At 48.5% G+C, this 12,227-nt stretch overlaps 1 protein-coding gene across 3 annotated transcripts in view; it reads right to left on the reverse strand.

Moving 5' to 3' along the window:
- Nucleotides 1-5,441: 5,441 nt before the first annotated feature.
- The window catches only part of ITGAM (integrin subunit alpha M), a 45,824-nt gene continuing 39,038 nt past the window's right edge, over nucleotides 5,442-12,227 (reverse strand). For all 3 annotated transcript variants that reach the window (XM_023515729.1, XM_012807902.2, XM_023515730.1), the window contains 13 exons: nucleotides 12,019-12,150; nucleotides 11,789-11,862; nucleotides 11,423-11,564; nucleotides 11,219-11,326; nucleotides 10,277-10,356; nucleotides 9,322-9,405; nucleotides 8,895-8,970; nucleotides 8,283-8,390; nucleotides 8,007-8,090; nucleotides 7,768-7,881; nucleotides 7,581-7,682; nucleotides 7,214-7,324; nucleotides 5,442-6,469 (listed from right to left, as the gene is read on the reverse strand). In XM_023515729.1, the coding sequence (XP_023371497.1) occupies nucleotides 6,398-6,469; nucleotides 7,214-7,324; nucleotides 7,581-7,682; nucleotides 7,768-7,881; nucleotides 8,007-8,090; nucleotides 8,283-8,390; nucleotides 8,895-8,970; nucleotides 9,322-9,405; nucleotides 10,277-10,356; nucleotides 11,219-11,326; nucleotides 11,423-11,564; nucleotides 11,789-11,862; nucleotides 12,019-12,150 (1,287 nt within the window). In that variant the 3' untranslated portion in view covers nucleotides 5,442-6,397. The remainder of the gene's footprint in view (nucleotides 6,470-7,213; nucleotides 7,325-7,580; nucleotides 7,683-7,767; nucleotides 7,882-8,006; nucleotides 8,091-8,282; nucleotides 8,391-8,894; nucleotides 8,971-9,321; nucleotides 9,406-10,276; nucleotides 10,357-11,218; nucleotides 11,327-11,422; nucleotides 11,565-11,788; nucleotides 11,863-12,018; nucleotides 12,151-12,227) is intronic.

The raw sequence follows: 12,227 nt of genomic DNA on the forward strand, positions 1-12,227 counted from the left end.
AAAAGAAAAGGAAGAATTCCAGAGATGGAAAGTGAGGCTGGGTCATCGTATTCAGCTTCTCTATCTCGGCCTCATCTCAGTAGCAGGGTTGTTTCCCAATAGGCAAATGCATATATGGCAACCAATGCATTCAATTCATGTTCACTCAGCCTGGCCTGCTGAGGGGTCTTGTACTTGAACTGGGTGTGGGAGGCAGATAAAGGGAATGATTTCAGCAATTGTTCTTCAAAGTCTGGGCCAATGTAGGAATACCCATAGAGAAAGCAGATAGGAACCTTCCTTCCTTCCTTCATCATAGTAGCTGGAGCAGGGGATTGTGAAAACAGGCAATGACGATTTATTCATAGGTTGTTCTACCAAGGCAGTCAGTCATGATCACTTGTATTGTGGCAGAAACTCAAAAACAGGCAGAAGAATAGAGAGTTTTATAGTGGAAAAAAGGGACGGCTTTAGAGATGCCCCGATTAGAAGCTGTTGGCGTGGGAAACTGAAGGCAGGCTAGTTACAAGCAGGGCATACTATGCGATTGCTTAAGGGAGCATATTTAGCTTTCTCTGATCAGTAGTAAGTTGGAAGCAAGGACAAAAATTTATTAATCAAGTCCTGGACATGGGGCCAATTGTTACAGTTATTGTTATGCTGCCTGGACTGGTTGCTAGAGACTTTGTCTGATTTCCTGTAAGTCTGAGATATGCATAGTAAGGAAGGCTTCCTGGGCCAGTTATTGCAGCTAATGGGTTGGTTTGTTGGGCTGGTTGCTGCAGACTGTGGGTCAGAGATCTATTTTGACACATGGTGTGGCCATTGTTCCTTTTTATAGTCAGTCTCTCAATACCTAGAAAATGTAGAATAAACCAGCTGATACCATATGGCCCTGAGGACGTGTGTTAGAATGTAGGGAAACAAACATTTAAGAGTTCTGTCCCCTCACGGAGGGCACAGAAGGAACAGAAAGATGGAAAATCCAAGTCTTTTCATTCATTCATTCATTTACTTGGCACATATATGCAGCAATTGTTTGCTATGTGTTCCAGATATTGTCCCACGGCCTGAGAGTACACTGGGGTCCTCTAGGAATGTGCTGTCTCCAAGAGAAGAAACGCAGGTCAACGTGGCAGTATTTGTAGAACTTCTCTCATCTGGGGACCAGGAGGCTCTGGAGGAGGTAACACTTAAGCTGACTCTTGAGCCAGGTGAAGGAGAAAAGGAAGTGAGGTATAGCATAGGCAAAAGTTGAGAGGCGAGGTGGACATACCCTCTGCCCCAACCAGGTCATGTTTAAGCCAGACTTCCCCATGTAGTCACAATCACAATGCCTTTCTTTCTTTCTTTTTTTTTTTTTTTTAAACAGAGCCTCAAGCTGTCACCCTGGGTAGAGTGCTGTGGCATCACAGCTCACAGCAACCTTCAACTCCTGGGCTTAAGCAATTCTTTTGCCTCAGTCTCCCAAGTAGCTGGGACTACAGGACCCCGCCACAACGCCCAGCCATTTTTTGGTTGTAGTTGTCATTGTTGTTTGGCGGGCCCTGGCTGGATTCAAACCCACCAGCTCTGGTGTATGTGGCTGGCACCTTAGTCGCTTGAGCTACAGGCACCGAGCCATCACAATGCCTTTCGTGTTCAAGAGTATCACCCTAAGTATGGTGCATATGAGAAATGTAAGGTTGGGGGTGTAGGGAGCAGAAGTGAGTTTCAGAGGTGATCAGGGATTCAAAGGTCACCTTAAATACAATTGACCCTGGCCTCAGAGCTGGAGTGCTACAGGGAGGGGAGACTGGAGAGAATGGAGAGCCCAGTCCCGCCTAACAGGAGGGCTGTGTCTAGCTGTAGCTTCGTGTTGCCAAACATTCCAGTTTTTCAAGAGAACCCATAAATTGTCAAGAGAACTCATGGATTTTTCTTGGAAATCTCTCAATTTTAAAATGTTAACAACTGATCAAAAACAAACAAGGCTGGGTGGTGCCTGTGGCTCAGTGAGTAGGGCGCTAGCCCCATATACTGAGGGTAGCAGGTTCAAACCCAGCCCCGGCCAGACTGCAACAAAAAATAGCCAGGCCTGTGGCAGGCACCTGTGGTCCCAGCTACTCAGGAGGCTGAGGCAAGAGAAATCTCCTAAGCCCAAGAGCTGGAGGTTGCTGTGAGCTGTGACGCCACAGCGCTCTACTGAGGGCAACGAAGTGAGACTCTGTCTCAAAAAAAAAAAAAAAAAAAACAAAGCCATACAGGCCAAATAAAACCTGAGGGTTAATGTGGCCCCAAAGCTGTCAGTTTGAAATCTCTTTTCTAAACTGGCAGTGATTAAGAGCTAGGAATTTCCAAAACCAAGGCCCATGTGTTTTCCGCTGGGAAAGGGTACCCCATACCCTCAGGGCACACTCTCTAGGGAATCTCTCCAGAGAAGGCAAGGAAAAGGCCTTTCTAGTACCATTCTCATGCATCTATGGGGAGACAGGCCATTCTGTCACCAGGTGCAAAGTGACAAAAGGGTCACCCACCCCTCCCCTTTGGTATTCTCAGAGGTAGAGGATATTTACCCTTGGATTTCCTTAGAGACCAAATCCAGTGGGATCACCAGGAAGGTCCTATACATGAGAAGTATAACTGCAGCCTATGCCCATCTCCAGGAGGAGAGAGGGGAACACTTCCAGACTCTCTATTTTGAACACTGGCCCTATCCTAAGTACTGAAGAGGGAGGGGATTGAAATGCTATTTGGGGTAGCAGCACCATCAAGAAACCTTTAGGTTTTACCACAAGTCCAGTTTCGTCAACAGTAGGAAAGCAAGATCTCTGGGAAGGCAGTGATGTTAGTTACAATACAGAGTCAACGGCTGTGTCAAAGGCTCAGAATAACAAGGTCTCCAACAAGATCAGTGTTCATTTCTCTCTCCTGTAATAGAATAAGAACATGGAGTCCAGGGCTCACATGGTGGTTCCACAGCGTCCGGACTCAGGCTTCTCTGTCCACTCTGGCATTCTCGGCTTGGGTGTTGGCCCTTGGCTGTGAGGTCCAGAACGGTGCACACTCAAGCCAGTGTAAAGATGTTGAAGAGAAAGAGAAGACGCTTTCTCTCAAAGCACCTGATTCCACAGTTGTTCACTCTACTTCAACTCACATCCCATTAGCCAAACCTAGCCATGTGGCCACCACAGCCGCAAAGGAGTCTGGGAAATATGCTCTTTCACTGCGTGGTTATATGAGTTGCCCATTGAAAATGGAGAACCCACTCCAGAACACAGAGTATTGCAACATCAGTGATTTATTATTTCTCACAGTTGTGTGAGGTGACAATCTGAGTGGTTCAGTTGGACTTACCTGTGGCTGCAGTCATCAGATGGTGGGACTGGGCTGGAAGGCTCATGTTGGTCTTATTCGTACAACTGGCAGTCACAGTAGCTGTTGGCTGAGGCCTCATCTGTCTCCTTGAGGGCACACATTCTCCAGTAGGCTACATGCATCACAGCATGGTGGCCTCCACATTTGGGAGGGGGATGACAGAAGCTACCTTGCTTCTTAAAGTACAGGCTCCAGAACCCATCTAACCATTCTACCACATTCTGTTGGTCAAATCTAGCCACGAGACGAGCCCAGATTCAAGGAGAGAGACACATAGGCTCTGGGGGTTATAAGTATAACAATCTACCATGGTGGCCCAGATAGGAATTCTATTACCAAGTAGGAGAGGGAGGACATACACTGAAGGAATTTATTTATTCTGAAGCGAGAGACACCGCCCCCCCCCTCAATAAAAATGAATCCAGCCTTTCTGGGTTTGGCTTCTTATCACTGGAGATTTACAGTCCTGTTTATTAGTAACTTTGTGGTCACGCCAGGGTAATTTGTCACCTGAAATGATTTACTTTTCTCACTCGTTATAAAGTTCCTATCAGGCTGAATTTAACATAAGCTTCTAATTCAAAGATGCTAATGTGGACTCTGAGCCCACAGGCCCCTTAGCTGCCCAGGCAAGGACAGGTGACTACAAGGAAAGGGGCTCTTTCCTTCTTGGTTCAGTTAAGGGTTTCTGGAGATATTAAGGACTTTTAACTTTCAACTTAAGGAAAAATAAACATTCTTAACAGATTTTACTTTAAAGTCACAAGAAGAAATTTTGCACAACCAGCTAAAGGTGACCATGTGTGTGGCACCCCCCCAAGGATAAAAAGGGCCATTGTCTCGCTAGTCTCCTTCTGATAACATCTTGTTGCACTTTGAATAAAATGGGAACTCCTCACTGTCTTACAAAGTACATAAGCTCAGGTCCTGCCCACTTTTCTAGCCTCACCGGTGCTACCTTCTGCTAGGAAAGCTTCTGCCCCTACATGAGTCAGATGTCACCTCCCTTGGGGCCCCTTCCTTCACCTCCCTAAGAAGTAAGCCCTTCTCTCCTCTTATCTCATCTTGGATAGGTCATCTACACCATGATTTTCTCACATTTCAATGAACATGATTAAATTTCATTTTTGACCAAAAAAAAAGTGTCAGCAATTTCATATGGTTCAAGTTAAGATGGCAGCAAAATAACAGCCACCCTCTCCCCACACTCCCTCGAGCCCTCAGCAAGGCCATTCCTCTGAGGCTGTCAAGACAATAAAAGAAACGTTTTAGAGCTAGGCAGGGTCAGGATGGATCCCAGCTGCATTTCCTTCTTAGTTATATGACCTTGGGCATTTGCATAATCTATCTAAGCCTCAAGTTCTTCCTAAGTGAAATTCAAGTAACAATAAATAGCAAGTAGCAGTCCCTTAGCAGGACTGGTGTGAGAATTAGAGAACTTACATGCTAAGACCAGGGCCACGGTTACCATATTTTCACAGTAAGGGACATCAGTGCTGAGGTCCTCCCCCTGAGGAGAGAGGGCCACCCGGAAACAGCTATCAAAACTTTGCCAGCACAGGCTCAGTGCCCATAGCTCAGTGGTCAGGTGCTGGTTATAAGCACTGGGGCTGGTAGGTTCAAACCTGGGCAGAGGCTGCTAAACAATAATGGAAATAATAACAAAAAAGTAGCCAGGCGTTGTGGTGGGTATCTGTAGTCCCAGCTACTTGGGAAGATGAGGCAAGAGAATTATTTGAGCCCACCGTGAGCTGTGATGCCATGCTACTTTACCAAAGCTGACATAGTGAGACTCTGTCTCAAAATAAATAAATAAAATGTACATATTCCAGCTCCTTCTCCACAAGGGTGGGATAAGGCCAAAGTGCATGTTCTATACTGGCTCTGGAACTGCCCGGTGGGATTAAGCGTTATTGGCTGCCTGCCCTTCCTCAGCCCTTTCCTCCCACCTCTCCGTATTTCCTGGGACCACATCTTCAATCAACTTCTTCCACTCAAATTTTTGGGTTTGCTTCTGTGGGAACTCAAACTTCTATAAACATATCCCATGAATTATCCTTACATATATGCAAAATTGACATATATTCAATTTATTAATTCAGCATTATTTGTAATAGTGAGAGGTTGGAAATAATATATCAAAAAAGACTGGTCAAATACATCCGGATACACCCACACAGTGGAACACTACACAACTGTATACAAGAATGAAAAGTAATTTATGGCTAGATGGGAAACAATGTCTGAGCTTTATTAATGGAGAAAGCAAGATCCATACAGTATAAAGTACCCTACCATGCGTGTAAACAACTTGTGTGTTTCTGTGTGTTTGCACATGTGTAGAATCTTTCTGAAGGAGGCCCCGAAACACACAAGCTTCACTGCCCCTGAAGAGGGCAGCTGAATATTGGGGAAGGGACACTTTTCAGCATACATCCTCGAATGGATTTTGCTTTCTGCCCTATGGACAGGTTTATCAATTCAGAAAATAAAAGGAACATTAAAATAATACATGAATGCATCAAGGGAGATTTATAAATCATTCCTCTTTGGACACCCTGACTGGGGCCCCCCAGCTATAGCGTGGGTGGATTTGGACAGGCTCCTGCTTCCACCCACAGCTTCTCCGCAGAGTCTCAGTCCTCACTCACACGGGCTCCGGCAGGTCTCTGCCTGCTTGCCGTGAAGGGAAGTCTCACTTCCTTCAGCAGGGAGAGGTTCTGTTGCATTTCCCTTTACGTTCACCCACAAAAGCTGCTGTGATCTCTCCCAGAGGAAGAGGAAGGCCCAACAGCATCTTCACCCACACACGAGGAAGCAAAGCAATTTCCCTCTGCCTGAGGGTTGTGCTGAAGACACTGCCCACACTCAAGAGACATCTGAGTCATGCACACAACTTGCACACGTACACATGGAAACCCAAGCAGGTCTTTTCCTAGGGAGACCCCACCGCCCCGGTCTCCTAATGGACAAGTCTGTCCAACAACCTGGAGACCCAAACGTTGGTCTGACCAAAGTGCTGCTTGCTGCGGGACAGGGCCACTCAGTGAGGAAGGAGCCGTTACTGGGGTGGGGCCTCCTGGGGACCAGCTTCGGTCATCATGTCCTTGTACTGTCGTTTGAAGAAGCCGAGCTGTTGGGACAGAGACAGAGCAGTCAGGGCCACAGAAGCCCAGAGAGTGGGCGAGGGTCTTGCAGACCAAGAGGGGAGAAAGAAGGAGCAAGAAGGGTAATAATAATGGGGTAGCATGCAGAAGCCATCCAGGAAAAGTGGGGCAGGCAGGGAAATAACATCAAGCTGGGCCCTGGAAAGAAACATAAAATATAAGAAGAAGAACAACCAGTCCTTATCTAGTGGCCATTCTATATCAGGGGCCAAGTGCTACACATATATTAACCCAGTATCCTTCACAAAATGGGTGGTAATATTCTTTTTTTTTTCTTTTTTTGTGAGACAGAGTCTCACTATGCTGCCCTCAGTAGAGTGCCATGGCGTCACAGCTCACAGCAACATCAAACTCTTGGGCTTTAGCAATTCTCTTGCCTCAACCTCCCAGGTAGCTGGGAGTACAGGTGCCCACCACAACGCCCAGCTATTTTTTTTGTTGCAGTTGTCATTGTTGCTTAGCTGGCCCAGGCCGGATTCAAACCCACCCTGCATGTGGCCAGCGCTGTAACCACTGTGCTACAGGCACAGAGCTGGGTATTAATATTCTTGTGTTACAACTGAAGAAACTGAGGCACAGAGGGGCTAAGGTAACACGGCGCTCCTGAGATTTGAACCCGGCAATGGAGCTGCTGAGTAAGAAGCAAAAGAGGGAGAGGGCAGTGGGCAGGAGGAGGCCAACTGGGCAGGAGGAGGCCAACAGGGCAGCACCTTGTACAGCCCAGCCGTGATGAGGGCCAGGAGCACCAGCCCGCCAATGGAGCTGCCCACAATGAGAGGGACGGGGTTGTGAACTTCATATGGCTCCACCTTGGTCTCTGTCTGGGGAAGGAAGAGGAGAGAGAGGGTGTGTCAGGGGAGACAGACCTCAGCTTTCTGGGGGTTTCCCCAATCAGACAGACTTTGTGCGCTCCTTGAACCCAGGGACTAACCCTCCCTATGTCCCCCAATATCCCAGCCCTCACTCCTTTTCTCCCACCTCCTTCTCCCTTTTCTCTCTTTCTCTCTCTTTCCCTCCACTACCCCAGAGATCTGTCCAACCTGCCTCCAATAGTCTCTTTGTGCCTAAGACAGATACCTGGGCTCTCACAAATGCGTCCTGTCCTGAAACCAGGGCAAACACTGAGTTATTAAACAAGATCTCAGCTGTGCTCGTGACCAGGAGATGGTTGTGCGAAGTCTGTGGAAGAGAAGCCAACGGGAGCTGGACCTGAGGGCTCTAAAGTCCATGTCTATGCCCGATGAAGACACAGGACCTCACCTACCTTGATATACCAGTCAAAGGACAGGTTGCCTTTAATAGTGACATCTAATTTTTCCTGGAAATTGAAGAACGGGATGTCACACTGGGTTCTCTGGCAGACAGCGACCCCGCAGTTCTGGGGGAAGGAGAAGAGGAGGGAGATGACTAAGGAAGCCGGATGCAGAAAACAGCCCCGTGTCCCCCGAGAGACTGGACTGGGTCTGCACGTGGCTCCGAAGCAGGGGCTCAGCCTCTTCTCACCAGCACTGGGGTTTTCTTAAGCTCAGCCAGGAAGTCAGGGTTAGGGGGGAGATGGTCCTCGGTGCGGCACATGCTTGAGAGGTTCTGAGGAAAGACAAATACTGTAAGAAGAGAGAAATGAGGGCTCCTGGGTCCCTGCTGAGGGAGCACGAGGTAACCTGGGTCCAGGAGAGGGCAGAAGTGGCTCAAAAATCCAGCAGAGGAAAACAGATTTTAAGAAAGATCAGGGCTATGGGAGGGGAGCTAGGCCCACTACTCTGGCCCAGCTGGACTCACCGGGGATAAGGTGATCTGGGGGTGGTCCCACACGGTCATCTGGTTCAGCTGAATGGGGACCCAGAAGACCACACTGATGGGGAGGCTCCTCTGTCCCAGGTTGTTAAACTACATAGGAGAGGGGTTGGGGATCAGGGCTTGGACTTTCCGATCCCACCAGGTCTTGCCCTCAGCATCCCCCCCTCGGAGCTCCAGCCCAGTACCCCTGAGTAAAGCCTCGGAGGCCCAAGCATGGGGCTACTTCCTAGGAGGCGGCAGAGAGTAGAAACACACAATGGAGAGCCAGGCAGTCTGTTCGTAAGCCCTAGCTCTTCCACTCCTCTCAGTTGTGAGACTTTGAGCACATTCTATTCACGTTCATGCCCCTGAGCCCCAGTTTCTTCATCTGTAAACTGAGGGTAACGAGAGCGCCTCCCAGTGTTTTTATGAACATGAAATGAGCTGATTATGTATTTGCATGAACACATCCATATGCACATGCTTGTGAGCTTGAGACCCGGCCTGGCACCCAGTCGGCCCCGTGAGCACCCCCCATCACTGTTTCTGCATCTCTTCACGTTCATTTTCCTCCCCAGCCTCTTTCTCAGGACCCAGGTGTCCCCAGCTCCCCACCTGATAGTGATGCTGAATAACCTTACTGGTCTTCTCGAAGGCCGTGAAGTTGAGATATTTGGTAGAGACCTCATCGCTGAAGGGAGAAAGAAGGGGTAGGAGATGACAGAACATGAGGGGTGTCCTGGCAGCGGGTCTCAGGCTAAGTGTGTAAAGGAGTGACACATGGGTAATATCGCCCTGGGAGGAGGGGATGGTGTTGGGGACATGGAGGGAGGGGGCAACATGTGCCGGCTTGACACACACACTCACGTATGCACGCACAAATAGGCATCTGTGCATATACACATATACACAAATGCACATACATCCTCTCTCCCACTCATAAGCACACACCAACACAAGCTCAGACTCACACACACAAATACACAATTGCCTATGTCCAGCCGAGTGGCAGAGGCTCAGCTAAAGTCCTGGAAGCCAGCACCTGTTGACCAGCAGGTAGACAGCGTATTTCACAGGCAGCTCTAGTTGGAATTCAGTTTTCTTGGTCCTGGGCATGTTGTTCTCACTGGAGGGAGAGAGAGGGCTCTAGCCAGCTCCTGAGAACTGGAGTACTAAAAAAGAAAATCAGCCTTTCCTGTTCCCTCTCCCTCAGCCCTCGCCTCCAATCACCAAGTCCTGTTATCTCTGCGTCTCATACACCTGTTCTCAGCCCCCACCCCTGCCCAGCCCAGGCCCAGCCCTGTTCACCTGGCTGCCCACAGAAGCCTTCTTCTAACGGGTCCCCCAAATTCAAAACTGCTCCCACCTCAATCTCCAGCCCTCCTGGAGAGCGCCCTTCCTGACACACAAATATGATTAGGTCACGTCCACAGATGAAATTGCAAATTTTCTCACACTACTCATCAGTTATGGTGTGACATGACCCGTGTCTGACCAGCACCAAGTCCTTACATCCTGCGTTCTGTGCTGAGGCCATTCCTAAAGACATTCTGATCTTTCCGGCCTCCAGGCCTTCCCTGGTACGTGCTTCCTTCCTTCTGTCTTCACACTCACCTTCAGTTCATGCCTTTGCTTGGCTAATTTACGCCTAAATATATTTTTCTTCAGGAATCTTCTCTGAATGCCAAGCTCCCAAGAACACCAGACATCCCCCATTAATCTTTCATTTCTTCTATATTGCAATGCCAATTTTCTTGTCTATCTTTGTTCCTGAATTATAATCTCTGTGAGGGCAGGAGTCACAGTTGCCTTGTCTCTCACTATCCCACCAGCACTGGGCACCATGCCCAGCACGTGGTGGATGCTCAGTGGATGCTTACTGAACAAATGAATGAGCCGAAGGGAGAACCAGTGAGGAGAAGGAAAAGGTCCACCCTGGGCAAGGGGCTGGCGCAGCACAGGGGGAGGGTGCTTATGGGGGATTGGGCACAGTGCACCTGGTCACATTGGCCTTGAGGAGCAGTTTGTTTCCAAGGGAAGCTTTAGCATCCACATCAAACGTTATATTAAAGGTGACCTGCAGTTGGAGAAAGGAGAAACAGTGATATGAATAGGAGAGAAGAAACATCCCAAATATCCATCAACTGATGAATGGATAAATAAAATGTGGTCTACCCCAAGACAGAATTTTTTTTTTTTGAGACGGAGCCTCAAGCTATCCCCCTGGGTAGAGTGCCATGGCATCATGCTCACAGCAACCTCCAACTCCTGGGCTCAAGAGAGTCTCCTGCCTCAACCTCCCAAGTAGCTGGAACCACAGGCGCCCGCCACAATGCCCGGCCATTTTTTGGTTGCAGCCATCATTGTTGTTTGGCGGGCCCAGGCTGGGGATTCGAACCCGCCACCTTAGGTGTATGTGGCTGGCGCGTTAGCCGCTTGAGCCACAGGTGCTGAGCCCCAAGACAGAATATTGTTCAGCAATAAAAAGAAATGAAATATTGCTGCATGCTACAACATGGGTCCTTGAAAACATTATCCTAAGTGAAGGTCAATCAGTGAAAGATCACATTCTGTATAATTCCATTCATATGAATATCTGGGATAAGCAAATCTATAAGATAACATAGATTAATGGTTGTCCAGGGCAGGGAGAGATAAGAGGATTGGGGCTGATGACCAGGGTGGTCAGGATATCTTTATGAGGTATGAAGATGCTCGAAAATTGGCAATGATGATGGGTACACAACCCTGTGAATAAAGCTGTTTTTTTTTTTATTAAGCCAAATAGACGTAGACCATGAATACATTCATGCATATGTGGGGTAATAAAGCTGTTTTGTAAAAAGTAACCACAAGAAAGGAAGGGGGCGAGGAGGGAAAGAAATAGAAGAATTCCAGAAAAAGACAAAGGAGAAAAGAGAGAAGTCTGTAGTTCTGACCTCTGAGTTGTCTGGGAAGATGGGGTGGTTTATGTTACAGCTGAAGCTCTTCTCGGCCCCAGGCCCGGCTGTGGAGGAGACAGACTCACAAGTCAGGCGCCAGGATCGCTGGAAGGCAAAGGAGATAAAGGTGGTCATGTTAACCACCAGCCCTGGGGATGGAGAAAGTGAAGGTCAGGTGGAGCCTAAGAGGGATTTACCTACCTGGGTATATGACACCTTCCGGTAGGACAAGCCAGGTGGGTGGAAAAAGGCAACCTGAGTCCTGTAGGAGTCCTCACCCTCATTTTTGACAGTCACTGTCACATTGAATTCCCGGGGCCCACCCACCACCAGGGTGTCCAGGCTGTGGGAAGAACAAGATAGTCCATGAGGGGCTGAAGGCTTCCTGTGGTACACCTGCTCTGGTAGGAAGGAGGCACGGGCGCTTGAACATAGATAATGGTACGTGGGGCAGCCTCAAGGGACCCATGGCACACAAACACCTCCCAAGGGGCTGCTCTGTGCCAGGCTCCCTCACACCTTGTCGTGGTACAGGTTTGGAGGAAGTCATGAGGAAAAGAAACTCACTCCATGAAACTGAAGGTGATGCTGAGATCATCCTGGCAGATATTGTCATTGCCACAGTTCTTCTCAAATGGGAACTGTAAAATAAAAAATATGATAAAATGAAAGGAAAGGAATTATGAATATTATGAAATGAAACAGAATAAACTATTGAAAGAGACCAGAATGAGCTTCAGCGATCTTGGCCTCTGTTCTCTTCCATGCCCCTGCGGGACCCCAGCTGCAGGACTCACCAAGGCCATGAAAAGTCTCTGAGCGTCCACAGCCAGCACTGGCCGAAGGTTCCCGAAAGAGGACATAGGCTTCCCCACCAGAGAGAAGTTGAGGCGGAGGGTGATGGGGCTCACTGAGTCTTCTATACAATCCTGAGAGACAGCAGGGGTTTGGGAATCTGCCTTCCTCAGCTTCCCAAGCCCAGCCCGTTCTTGGAGGACCCACAGCC

Source organism: Otolemur garnettii, unplaced genomic scaffold (genome assembly GCF_000181295.1).
Source record: "Otolemur garnettii isolate 467f Iridium unplaced genomic scaffold, OtoGar3 scaffold00077, whole genome shotgun sequence".
Lineage (NCBI taxonomy): Eukaryota > Metazoa > Chordata > Mammalia > Primates > Galagidae > Otolemur > Otolemur garnettii.